This window comes from Pediculus humanus, genomic scaffold (assembly GCF_000006295.1).
Source record: "Pediculus humanus corporis 1103172108260 genomic scaffold, whole genome shotgun sequence".
NCBI lineage: Eukaryota > Metazoa > Arthropoda > Insecta > Psocodea > Pediculidae > Pediculus > Pediculus humanus.
Window position 1 is genome coordinate 17,594 of NW_002987829.1, and position 12,777 is coordinate 30,370.

At 29.3% G+C, this 12,777-nt stretch overlaps 3 protein-coding genes across 3 annotated transcripts in view; 2 read left to right on the forward strand and 1 right to left on the reverse strand.

Moving 5' to 3' along the window:
* Window positions 1-5,272, forward strand: part of Phum_PHUM490500 (Regucalcin, putative) — a gene marked incomplete at both ends in the record, with an annotated part of 9,189 nt that extends 3,917 nt beyond the window's left edge. The window contains one exon of the mRNA XM_002430515.1: window positions 4,923-5,272. Within this exon, the coding sequence (XP_002430560.1) occupies window positions 4,923-5,272 (350 nt within the window). The remainder of the gene's footprint in view (window positions 1-4,922) is intronic.
* A 4,086-nt stretch (window positions 5,273-9,358) lies between these two features.
* On the reverse strand, window positions 9,359-10,420 carry Phum_PHUM490510 (Cell growth regulator with RING finger domain, putative; the record flags this gene model as incomplete). The annotated part of the gene is made up of 2 exons (XM_002430516.1): window positions 9,359-10,293; window positions 10,342-10,420. The coding sequence occupies 2 exons, from the start codon at window positions 10,418-10,420 to the stop codon at window positions 9,359-9,361; spliced, it is 1,014 nt and encodes a 337-aa protein (XP_002430561.1).
* A 280-nt stretch (window positions 10,421-10,700) lies between these two features.
* Phum_PHUM490520 (ATP-dependent RNA helicase DBP4, putative) overlaps window positions 10,701-12,777 on the forward strand; it is a gene marked incomplete at both ends in the record, with an annotated part of 3,213 nt that continues 1,136 nt past the window's right edge. Inside the window, 4 exons of the mRNA XM_002430517.1 lie at window positions 10,701-10,832; window positions 10,962-11,153; window positions 11,244-12,190; window positions 12,264-12,717. Of these exons, the coding sequence (XP_002430562.1) occupies window positions 10,701-10,832; window positions 10,962-11,153; window positions 11,244-12,190; window positions 12,264-12,717 (1,725 nt within the window). The remainder of the gene's footprint in view (window positions 10,833-10,961; window positions 11,154-11,243; window positions 12,191-12,263; window positions 12,718-12,777) is intronic.

Sequence of the window (12,777 nt, forward strand, 5' to 3'; positions counted from 1 at the left end):
TCCGAGGAGACTTCATCTTCAAACAACATTCACTTTAAGGCTAGAACAGAAACCATAGTTAAAATAAACATCCTCAACCCCTGAAATAAAGGAAGGAATAGTGCCAAACACAAAAATTATGGAAGGCGTCTATTTGTCACGTGCCATCGTTAAAGTAAACAATAACAACGAGGCTTACGCCACCATTTTGAATACAAGAACGACTGATCAAACAATTGAACCAATCACAGTTCGCCTTGAGAAAGCTTCAAAACAGTGTTTCCAAATAAAAAGTCTAGAACCACGACATAAAAGGAAATCAATAATAAGTAACCATTTGAGGTTAGAGCATCTTAATGAAGAAGAAAAAACATCAATAGTTAAAATTTGTGAATCTTATTCCGATATTTTCCACTTACCCGGAGATTATTTAAGTTCGACAGAGGCAATTGAGCATAAAATCAATACTATTAATGAAAATCCTATTTATACTAAAACTTACAGATATCCTGAAATACACAAAAGAGAGGTTAACAAACAGGTGACCGATATGCTGAAACAAAACATTATAAGACCTTCCAATTCTCCTTGGTCGTCTCCATTATGGGTTGTTCCAAAAAAATCTGATGCTTCTGGAGAGAAGAAATGGAGAGTAGTAATTGATTATCGAAAATTGAATGAAGTTACAGTAGATGACAAATATCCTATTCCTAATATTGAAGAAATTTTAGACCAGTTAGGGCGTTCAAAATATTTTACTACTCTAGACTTGGCTTCCGGTTTTCACCAAATTCCATTGAATGACGATGACAGTAAAAAGACAGCTTTTACAACTCCTTTTGGACACTACGAGTACACGCGTATGCCTTTTGGACTGAAAAATGCCCCAGCTACTTTTCAAAGACTAATGAATACCGTTTTATCCGGTTTACAGGGACTACAATGTTTTGTTTACCTTGACGACATCGTGATCCATGCTGCTAGTATTCAGGAACACGAAATTAAGTTAAGGAAAATATTCGACAGACTCCGACTAAATAATCTCAAATTACAGCCGGACAAATGTGAGTTCCTAAGAAGAGAAGTCGTTTACTTGGGACATACTATCAGTGACGTAGGTGTCAGACCAAACCCAGACAAAGTACAAGGAATTAACTCATTCCCTATCCCGAAAAGTACTAAGGACATAAAGTCTTTCTTAGGTCTGGTAGGTTATTATCGTAGGTTTATAAAAGGATTTGCCAAAATTGCAAAGCCCTTGACAATTCTTCTTAAGAAAAACCAGGACTTCAAATGGACAAACAAAGAGCAAGAAGCATTTGAAAAATTCAAGGAAATCCTTTCCACACAACCCATATTACAGTACCCCGATTTTAATAGCGAGTTTGTCTTGACAACGGATGCATCGAATTTCGCAATAGGAGCCGTCCTCAGTCAGGGGGAAATAGGAAAAGACTTACCAATTGCCTATGCATCTAGAACTCTGAATGAGTCCGAATTAAACTATAGTGTAATTGAAAAAGAACTCCTAGCTATCGTATGGAGCGTCAAACATTTTCGACCCTACCTCTTCGGAAGGAAATTCACTATTGTCACAGATCATAGACCTCTAACCTGGTTGTTTAATTGCAGGGAGCCCAATAGTAGGTTGGTACGGTGGAGAATTAAATTAGAAGAATATGATTATAAGATTATTTATAAGAAGGGAAGCCTAAATGCAAATGCCGATGCACTCTCCAGAAATGTCTATATAAACGTACCATCGTCCGACAAATCCGAAAGAATCCATCCCAAAAGTAAGGAAGAGATTAAGAAAATTTTGGTAGAAAACCATGATTCTAAACTGGCTGGACATTGTGGATTTTGTAAAACCTATCAAAGAATCAAACAACGTTATTACTGGAAAACAATGAAGAATGATATAAAAAACTATATAAGAAGTTGCAAGTCCTGCCAAGTTAACAAAATTAATTTTAAACCTATTAAGGTGCCCATGGAAATAACAACTACCTCTAAGCAAGCTTTTGAAAAATTGGCCATAGATGTCATGGGACCATTGCCAACCACTAGTGAGGGAAATAAGTTCATTCTGACCATGCAAGATGACTTAACCAAGTATTCATACGCGGAGCCCATACCGAACCATGAGGCGAGAACAATAGCTTCGAAGATCTCCAAATTCGTGACGTTATTCGGAATCCCTAAATTTATTCTGACAGATCAAGGCACTGATTTTACATCGAACATAATTAAAAACTTAATGAAATTATTTAAAACAAATCACATAAAATCTACTCCATATCATCCGCAAACTAATGGAGCATTGGAGAGATCTCATCTGACCCTGAAGGAATATTTAAAACATTATATAAACGAGAGACAAGACGATTGGGACGAATTTATTCCTTTTGCCATGTATTCCTTCAATTCGCACACGCATACTTCCACAGGTTACACTCCATATGAGCTTTTATTTGGCAAGAAACCGTTCATACCGAATTCATTAATAAGAAAATCTACACTCAGAAAATTCATTGATAAACCATTTAATAAAAATTACGATGATTATATTAGTGATTTAAAGGAGAAGATTCAAATCAGTCAAAAATTAGCCAGAGAGAATCTAATAAAACATAAAGTGAAGTCAAAACAATATTACGACAATAAGATCAATATTCACGATTATAAGATTGGAGATTTGGTTTATATAAAAAACAATTTAACTAAAATAGGAATCAATAAAAAACTTAGTCCAAAATTTAAAGGCCCATACGAGATCAAGAAAATATCTGGGAATAACGTTTATTTAAAAATCCGTAACAAATTAGTTACTTATCATGTTAACAACACAAAACCGTGTTCTGGGTAGTTGATCTAAAGAGAGAAATCCAAAATAATAATAATTTAATCCTTTTATTTTCCCATACAGCTAATCATCATTTATTTTATTATTAATCCATTTATTCTTTTTCTAATCATTATTCTATGTTTCCTATATAAAATTCTTGTATTTTTCAGAACTTATGTCAATTTTGTTTCGAATTTCATGTCTCTTGATTTTATTCTTTTATCTTTACTCTTTATGTAACATTGTTCACTAACGAGTATTGCCTAGGAAAGGTTCTACTACTTGCAGCTATAAAGCTTAAAATTATGTTCCTGATAAGAAGCCAATGTGAAGAGATACAACAGTCTACCATACAGAAGACATAGCACCTACTACTACTCAAGGAGTCTCAACCTGGACGGAACCATTCAGAACCCGACATAGGAAGCTGTCAAATCCGAACAAGAGGAGAAAACAAATTCTTTTTCAAATAATTGTTTTCCGTCTTAAGGGGGGAGGTGTTATGATCCCGTACTCAATATTCACATTTTCAAATTTTTATAAACAAAAGACTGGCGACGAACTCGAATTGTTCTTCTTTAGAAGCGAAGCTTCTAAAGACTATTTCTTTTGTTTTAGTTGCAAGTGTTTGCTAGTTCCCATTGTTGCTCGTTCGAAACAGTTGACTGTCGAAAGACCAAAGTAATATAGGCAAGCTACACAGCTTGGCGTTGGTTCATTTGATTTTTAGTCTAGCTGTAATAAGTTCTTGTTTATTAATATTAGTTTTGTGATAGTTTTAAGTGCTTGTTCATTACTTACAAAAATAAAGAACGAACCGAATATAACAATATATATATATATATAATTTAAATAATTGGCTCCGTTTAATCCACATCAATGATATGTTTTTTTAACGGTTCAAAGTTTAAATTATTTTACAAACAAACATCATCAGGTATGAACAGGTATCAAAAAAAAAAAAAAAAAAATTTCAATAAATCAATCAATCATTAATCTAACTAACAAATCCTTCAATGCCTTTTTCAAACAAAAAAAAACCCCATTAATTTCTTAATTATTTTATATCTTACCGTTAATTATTATTCGTCCTTTTCATTCGAATCCTTTATTTTATCATCAGATTAATAAATCGACCGTTATTTGTAACAAAAAACTATTCAAATTATGCAACTTTTCAATGTGTAAACAACACTCGAATCCGCCATTAATGGTTTTTTCATTAAAATTAGATGTCGCTCGACAGCAAAACCTTTGTCATAGAGTAATAAACAAATTGGTAACCGTTTTGCGACAATTATAAAAACATTATTTATATACGTATACACTCTATGGAATATTTTACTTACGTAACACAATAATAATTATTAAACGATTTTTTTTTTTTTTTTTTTTTTTTAACGATTATAATATTAATCGAATCGATTTATCGAATTTTTCGAAAAAATCGATTATCGATATATTCGTCATTAACGAAAAATTCTAATAATAATAATTATAATTATAATAAACGTATTTGTTTTAAACTAACGTATTAATAACCTTGACAATATTGCATTTGAAATAATAATAATAATAATTATTTATGGTTTAATTTAGGTTCATTATACGAAGGCCAGGGTTAAATAATAAATAAATAAATAAATTTTATCCCCTTTAAACGAATACATAGATTTTCATATACCTTTATGAATTATTTTCTTTTATATACTCGATAATATTTAATACCTGACTTTATGTTTGTTATGTGACCTTGTCATCATCATCCATTTGGAGTAGTTCGAAAGAAAAAAAATTAATAATAAATATTAATTAATTGGCACGATTTCGAATGGTTTTGTACTTGGCAACACATCGCGTTATTTAAAAAAAAATATTTTTTGTTATTAGCGAGGTTCACGACCCTTCAACACGCACATTCGAAAAGTTTATAATAAAATTCACGTAATAAACAAACTTCAGGGTTATTTAATTTTGCCCTTGTGTCATATATTTAATAATAATAATAATAATAATAATAATAATAGTGTCAAATCACGTTCGTTAATAAATAAATAAATAATAATAATCTTTTTTTTTTCTTTCTATCACGCAGGTAATCGTCGTTTGTTTTTTGACGTTACCGATTATTTAACGGATATTAAATACGGTCCTGATGGTATGACAATTGATGATAATGATAATTTATGGGTCGCTCTTTTCGGTTCTGGTAAAATTTTAAATATAAATGGTAAAACGGGTGAATTTATTAAAGAAATTAAACTACCCGTTACGTGTCCGACATCGATTGCTTTCGGTGGTACTCATCTCGATGAATTATACGTAACATCATCGGCATTTTTTACTAAACCGGAAGATAAAAAACTTTATCCAGCATCCGGTGGTACATTAAGAATTATTCATGTCGGAGTTAAAGGACGCATTGCTAATCCTGCACAATTTTAATAATAACAATAATAATAATAATACTTTATTAATTAATTACTATATTATCGTTCGAAATCATATATATATAAAAAAAAAAAAAAAAAAAACAAAATAATAATGATAATAATAATATTTTTAAATCGTTTATGATTGTTCGTCATCTTGCGATAAATCAATTGGAAAACAAAACAAATTATTTACAAATTATTAATAATGACGAATTTTTTGTTTTTGTTTTTTTTCTATTTTTTAAACATAATTAAAAATAATTAAAACTATAATTTGAGATCATGACTCATTGTAAACAAAAAAAAAAAATATGAAATTTATATAATAAAAAATAATTTTTTTAAACTTTTTTTTTTTAAATAATGAATCGGGATGTCGTAAGTTTTTTTTTTTTTTTTTTTTTTTTCTTTTTCTCAACGAATATAAAATGAATAATAATAATAATAATAATAATAATAATTCGTTCGTACATACATACATACATATTTATACAAAATAATAATAATAATAATAATAATATTATATCATTTTCAACATTTATCAACACAGAAATCCGGGTTTCGTACAAGAAATATAAAAGGGAAAAAAAATAATAGATTCGAGTCGTCAAAGAAAAAAATTTTTTATTTTTTTCTTACGCAAATTTTTATGACGAACGACATCATTCCCTCCCCCCTCTCTCCCTCTCTTTCTCTCTCTCTCTCTTTTTTTTTTTTTTTTAATTAATTGTAAAAGTGAAAGTTAAAAATTTTAAATCATACGTTGTTAAAAAAAAAAAAAAAAAAAAATTTATTTTCCATACAACTAAGTCATAAACTGAAATTATTTACAAATTTTTTTTTTTTTAACTTTTCTAATCGTCGAACCCTTATAATAATAATAATAATAATACGTTACTATTCACATTCTCGTGATTGCGATGATTATTTAAAAAAAAAAAAATTACAATACAAATTTAAATTCTAAATCATGTTTCATGTTTTTTTTTTTTTTTTTTTTTTTTTTTAGGAACACAAATCGATAGGAATCAATATATGGAATTAATTTTTTATCGATTTTTTTTTTTGAGTTATTTATATTTGAATTTTATGAAAAAAAAAAAAAAAACCCGATCGTTGTTTTAATTTCCAAAAAAAAAAAAAAAAAAAAAAAAAAAACCCTTCCATAAAAACGTGTTCGTTAAACGAAACGAAACGGGTTTAAAGTTTAAAAAATAAAAAAAAATTTCAGAAAAACGACGACGTTTCCCCCTCCCTCCCCTCTTCCCCTCCACTCCCTCCCATTCCACCCCCTCTCGTCTCCCTGCGCCGCCCCTCCCCCCATTCGAAAAAAAAAAAAAAACGCATTTGGAATAATTTTTCCATCGTCGAAAGTATGTCACATACATTCGAATGCAAAATAATTATTATTATTATTATTAATGAAACAAACCGACGAATGCATACGTAAAATAGTTTAAGGCCGAATTTCCTGAACACACAAAATTTTCCTCCACATTCCCTCCCCCCATCCTTCCCATCTCCCCCTCCTTTATTTTTTTCTAACGGTTTTACATGACGTGTAAATTCAAAATAAATAAATAAATAAATAATCGACTGGAGAATAACAAGAAATCATTTAAAAAAATTTCAAAACATGATTCAGGCACGTAATAAGAAAAAAAAAAAAAAAATTCAATCATTCGTTGACTAGTCAAATGATACGAAAATAAAATTCAAGGGAATCCATATCGTTTCTTCTGTAACATTCATTTAAAGGCCAAATAATAACAACAACGCAACGCAAAATAAATAAATTTACACAATTATTATTATTATTATTATTATTATTATTATTATTATTATTATTATTATTATTATTATTATTGACTATTAAAAACATAAGTCAATAAATAAATAAAAATTTTAAAAAAAAAAAAAAATATTTTTTTAACGTTTGTTTGTTCGTTTGTTTGTTTGTTTGTTTGTCTAAAATTTTTATATAATTCAAAAAACTTATTAATAAATAAACCCTTGAATCGAAATTTAATTAGTGATAATAATAATGATAATAATAATAATAATAATAATGATAATAATAATAATAATAATAATAATAATAATAATAATAATAATAATAATTTTCTTTAAATTAGGTCTCGACGAAAGTGGTCTGATCGATAAAAAAAAAAATTTTTTTCTTTTAAAAGGTCACCACACGTAAAAAAAATTACACCCGAAAAAAAAGGAAAAAAACTCGACGATCGATAATAATAATAATAATAATAATAATAATAATAATAATAATAATAATAATAATAATAATGACTTTTTCTATAAAAAAAGCATACCGATTAATTAATTAGTTTTTTTTTTTTTTTTTTTCAAAACTCTGTAAACTGTGCGACTCTTGCTTAATCGCGATAAACCCTCGAAAACGGAAGCGAAAAAATAAAACCGGAAATGGCTATTTAAATTTTTAAACCGTTATTCGTTTCGAACAATTTTTCCTTTTTTTATGTTAATTATTAACTAAAATTTTTAATTATTTTTTTCGAGACGAAAAAAATATAAAAATCAAATTAATCACAAATAATCGCACGTTTGTTTGTTTGTATGAGTTATTTTAAAAATTATTTCATCGTCGTCGTCGCCATTTTTATTATTATTATTATTATCATTACTCATAATCGATTTGTTCGAAAAAAAAGTAAGTCGGTCGAATAAGAAAGAAGAAAAAAAAAATATATTTTTAAAGAAAAAAAGGAAAAGTGTTTTGAAATTACGCAATTTTAAAAGTTACAGCATCCTAATATATATAAACCTCGCATAACGAATCGACGTAATCATTATTATCATTATCATTATTATTATTATTACTTTTTGCCTTTCTTCATTCGTTTCGAATGATATTTAAATATTTTCATTTTTGAATCACCTTTTCTCTCTCTTTCTCTCTCTCGTGGCTTTTAAAAAGAAATATTAATAATAATAATAATAATAATAATAAAGGTATATTTACGTTACGTACATCAAAAACTAATTAGTAATTGCCTTAAACCGGTCAACAAATAGATTTTCATAAATTTTTATTATTATTATTATTATTTTGTACCATCATCCAATTTTATTTATTTATTTATTCATTTACGAGGCGAGTGGAGTGGGGGTGGGGGTGGGGGTGGGGTAATTAATTAAATAATTTTCATAACGATGACCCAACATTATAATCTTGTACGAGAAAAACCAGTTTCTGTGTTGCCGTTATTGTTATTATTATTATCATCATTATTATTTTAAATAAATTTTCTTTTCGTATTAATAATAATAATAATAATAATGAAAATTAATAGTACCGATGTATTGGATTAATTAGTAGAACTCGAATAGTTTATTTTTATCATTACATTTATGTGCATTCGAAAAAGAAAAATTTTCTCTCTCTCTCTCTCTCTCTCTTTATGCCCCTTTTAAACCGATCAAGTTCTACGTACCTGTATGTAAGTACAATACCTTGTCGCATTGTCTTACACACACTCTCTTAATTTCAGTCTTTTATATATATATATATATTATATTTACATATTATATTAACCGCTTCATTACCAAGTAGTGTTCCTCCTCCTACTCCTCCTCCTCCTCCTTTTGAATACAAAACAAAACCACAATACTGATAATAATAACTTTCTTAGCCGTTACCCTTACCGCACTCCACTACTACTACTACTACTACTACTACATATATGTGTAATTTTTTTATTTTAAAGGCCGATCACTTTATTATTATTATTTTAAAACATTCTTCATGTTTTTTTTTTTTTTCGTTTAATTTCTATATAAAGACACTTAATTAATTATTAATTTCGGTCGTACAAATAAAATTTTTTCATAATATTTTAGTATCACGTACTTACTTGATATAAATTTTTTAAAAACACAAAATTTTAAACATTCGAAAAAAAAAATAATAATAATAATAAAAACATTGTTAAAACACCTGCACTATATTTAAGTGATTTTTTTTTTTCTTCTTCTTCTTACTTCTTTGTTTGTTATTTTTTTTTTCGCTTTCACTATAATTGGTTTAGTCGATATATGTTTAATATTAACATTTAAATCACTGATATCCTAAAAGATTATTTAAACGATCATTCCAATTTAATAACCAATTCAACAATGTAGGCTTCAGATCTGGAGCCATGGTTTCCCCTGGAGAATAGTCTTCGTTTCTTATTGTAAAATACGAATTAAATGGACTTCTGCACATTGGACACCTATCTAATTTTTCAAAACAAACGGAGCATACGCATGTGTGTCGACAAGGCAGTAGAGCCCTGGACAAAGGAAAATATTGACAAACTACACATAGCTGTTCTCCGGCAACAGCCCAAACTGATACATCATCTTTATCATAAGTTGGTGTCGTATTGTTCATGGAAGAATTTGTAGTCGTCGTCTCTTCGCCATTTATATTATTTCCAGCAGCTAAATATAATTGCTTTAAACATGATAATTGTCCATTGGCTTGTTTAAGATATTGAGCTAATATACTAGTGGGAAGAGTACAAACTGAATCTTTTATATGTACAACATTTACAAGAGCAACTGTTTCATCAGGATGAAGTGAAACTTGCGAATCATTCCTGACGATAAATATGACAAGTGGGTAACACAATCTGGGTGGCGTACCTAAATCTAGCGGAGGTGTAGGAAAATTCAATGAGAACACTTTTTCTTTGTGTGGATCACTTGTCAATTCCAAACCTCCTAATTGATAAAAACCTGACAGCATATCACCAGATGCAACACTTTTTTGAATTAAACTCCAAGGTTTCCACAAAAACATATGTAGTTCTCTAATAGAAACACCCCAAAATGCCCGGATGGTATACGTGATTTGACTTGTGATTGTGCAATTGATAGAATCGGAAGATTTTGAAGTTTCATCCAGCTTCAGTATAAACGGAATTGTTATTTTCATCATTTTCATTCTAGGTATTTGTCGTTGATGCATTCCATTTCCAAAAACAATGTCTTCGTGAAGCCGAAAAACTAACAAATTTATATTTTTCATTAGAAAAAACACCATCCCGATAAAACATACTAATGTCGCAAATATAGAAAAAAAATTTGAAAATTCAGATGCAGACACTAAAAACGTAGACATTGCGAGTATCATTTTTGGGTATTTACAATTTCTTTTGTTAAAAATTAAATTTTTAAAAAAATACTTTTATTCACACGAGACATCGCGAGTCTGTAAGCAACTTCATATTATTCCGTGCGATATCAAACCGCCTAACTACCTTTGACCTAGATTTTTATCCATCTGAGAAACCTAACCGACGGCTAAGATGAGATTAGACGTCATAATCAGAATGAATTCTCCATTGGCCGACAAAACTTTCTTTGATAATAATATTGTCGTCCGACATTTTTCCCTTATATGTTATTAAAAAATGGCTCCATCAGTACGACACGTGAATAATTTAAAAAGAAAGAAAAAGTTTAAAGAGAAAATAGGGGAAAGGAAAAAGAAAAAATTAGCAGTTCACGGAGAAATCAAAAGTATTCAAGAATCTTATTCTTCGGTAATATCATTTAAAATTTTAACGGTTTTACATTATCATATTTACACATATTACATTTATATGGCAATGCATATGACATATATGATAAGTGCACAGTATTACAGTATTGTTATTTTTGAAAACTTTCAGATTGACCCTTCTAATATAAAAAAATTTTCCGACTTTCCACTATCCAGAAGCACGTTAAAAGGACTGTACGAAAGTAATTACATTACACCTAGTGAAATTCAAAGAGAAAGCATTGGTTATGCTTTGCAGGGAGAAGATGTGTTAGGTGCTGCACAAACTGGCAGCGGAAAAACTCTCGCTTTTCTTATACCAGTAAGTATAAAAATTATTTATAAGTCAATCACATAACTGTAAATAATGATTTAAGGTAAATAAATCAAAATATACTGTGTGCATTTTTAGGTATTAGAAATTTTATATTGCAAACAATGGACCAGGTTAGACGGTGTGGGAGCTCTCATAATCACCCCTACAAGAGAGTTAGCCTATCAAATTTTTGAAACATTGAAAAAAATAGGCAAACATCATGATTTTTCAGCTGGTCTTATCATTGGAGGAAAAGATTTACATTTCGAAAAAGGAAGAATGGATCAGTGCAACATAATAATTTGTACTCCTGGAAGAATCCTTCATCATATGGATGAGAATCCTTTATTCGATTGTAACAGCATGCAAATTCTTGTATTAGATGAAGCAGACAGGTGTTTGGATTTAGGATTTCAAGAAACTATGAACAACATAATAGAAAATTTACCACCCAAAAGACAGACGCTTCTTTTTTCAGCAACTCAAACGAAAAGTGTTAAAGATTTGGCTAGACTAAGTTTAAAAAATCCAAAATATGTGGCAGTGCACGAACACAAATCTCACAGTACTCCAGAATCGTTAGAACAAAGTTATGTAGTGTGTGAACTTCATGATAAAATAAAAATGATTTGGTCGTTTATTAAAAATCACAAAAGACAAAAAATATTAATATTTTTATCTAGTTGTAAACAAGTTAAATACATATATTTATTATTCTGTAGACTTAGACCGGGTTCACCCCTTTTAGCTTTATATGGAAAATTACATCAGTTAAGAAGGATGAAAATTTATGATGAATTTTGTGCTAAACAAAATGTCGTCATGTTTGCCACCGATATTGCAGCTAGAGGTTTAGATTTTCCCGATGTTAATTGGGTTGTACAATTAGATTGTCCGGAAGATGCAAAGACTTACATACATAGAGCAGGAAGAACTGCTAGATATAAAAAGGGAGGAGAGAGTTTGCTTGTTTTATTACCTTCCGAAGAAAAAGCCATGTCTGAAGAATTGAGTGCTGAAAAAATTCCAATATCTAAAATTGAGTAAGTGCCTAATTTCTTTTTTTAAATAAAAAATGGTTGATTAAGATTTTTTAACATTTGTGCAAATTTTTAGAATCAATCCGAAGATGCTTCAGTCGCCAGCTAGAAAAATAGAAGCTTTGGTTGCAAGAGATCCAAATCTTAAATTAGATGCTCAAAGAGCTTTTGTAGCTTATATCAAAGGAGTTTTTCTCATGAAGAATAAAAATATATTTAATGTGGAAGCTTTAAATTTAGAAAAATATGCTTATTCATTAGGATTAGCAGTCATGCCTAGGGTTAGATTTTTAAAGGGAAAAATATCAAGTGAAACACTTCATAATAAAAAAATCCAAGAGCATGGCGATTCTTCCGATGCCCTTGCAAAAAAAATGGACAAATTGGATTATGAGAGTGGAAGCGAAAGCGAAGTCACTGAACAACAAAGCGAACCTGATCGGGGAAATGAAAGCTCCGATGATGAAAATGAAAATTTCTTAACGATCAAACGACGAAATCACGAAATCGATATAGAGCCCGTAGACGAAGTAAACGAAACCGCGGGGAAAAAATGGAAATTGTTGACAAAAGCAGCCATTGCTAAAAAA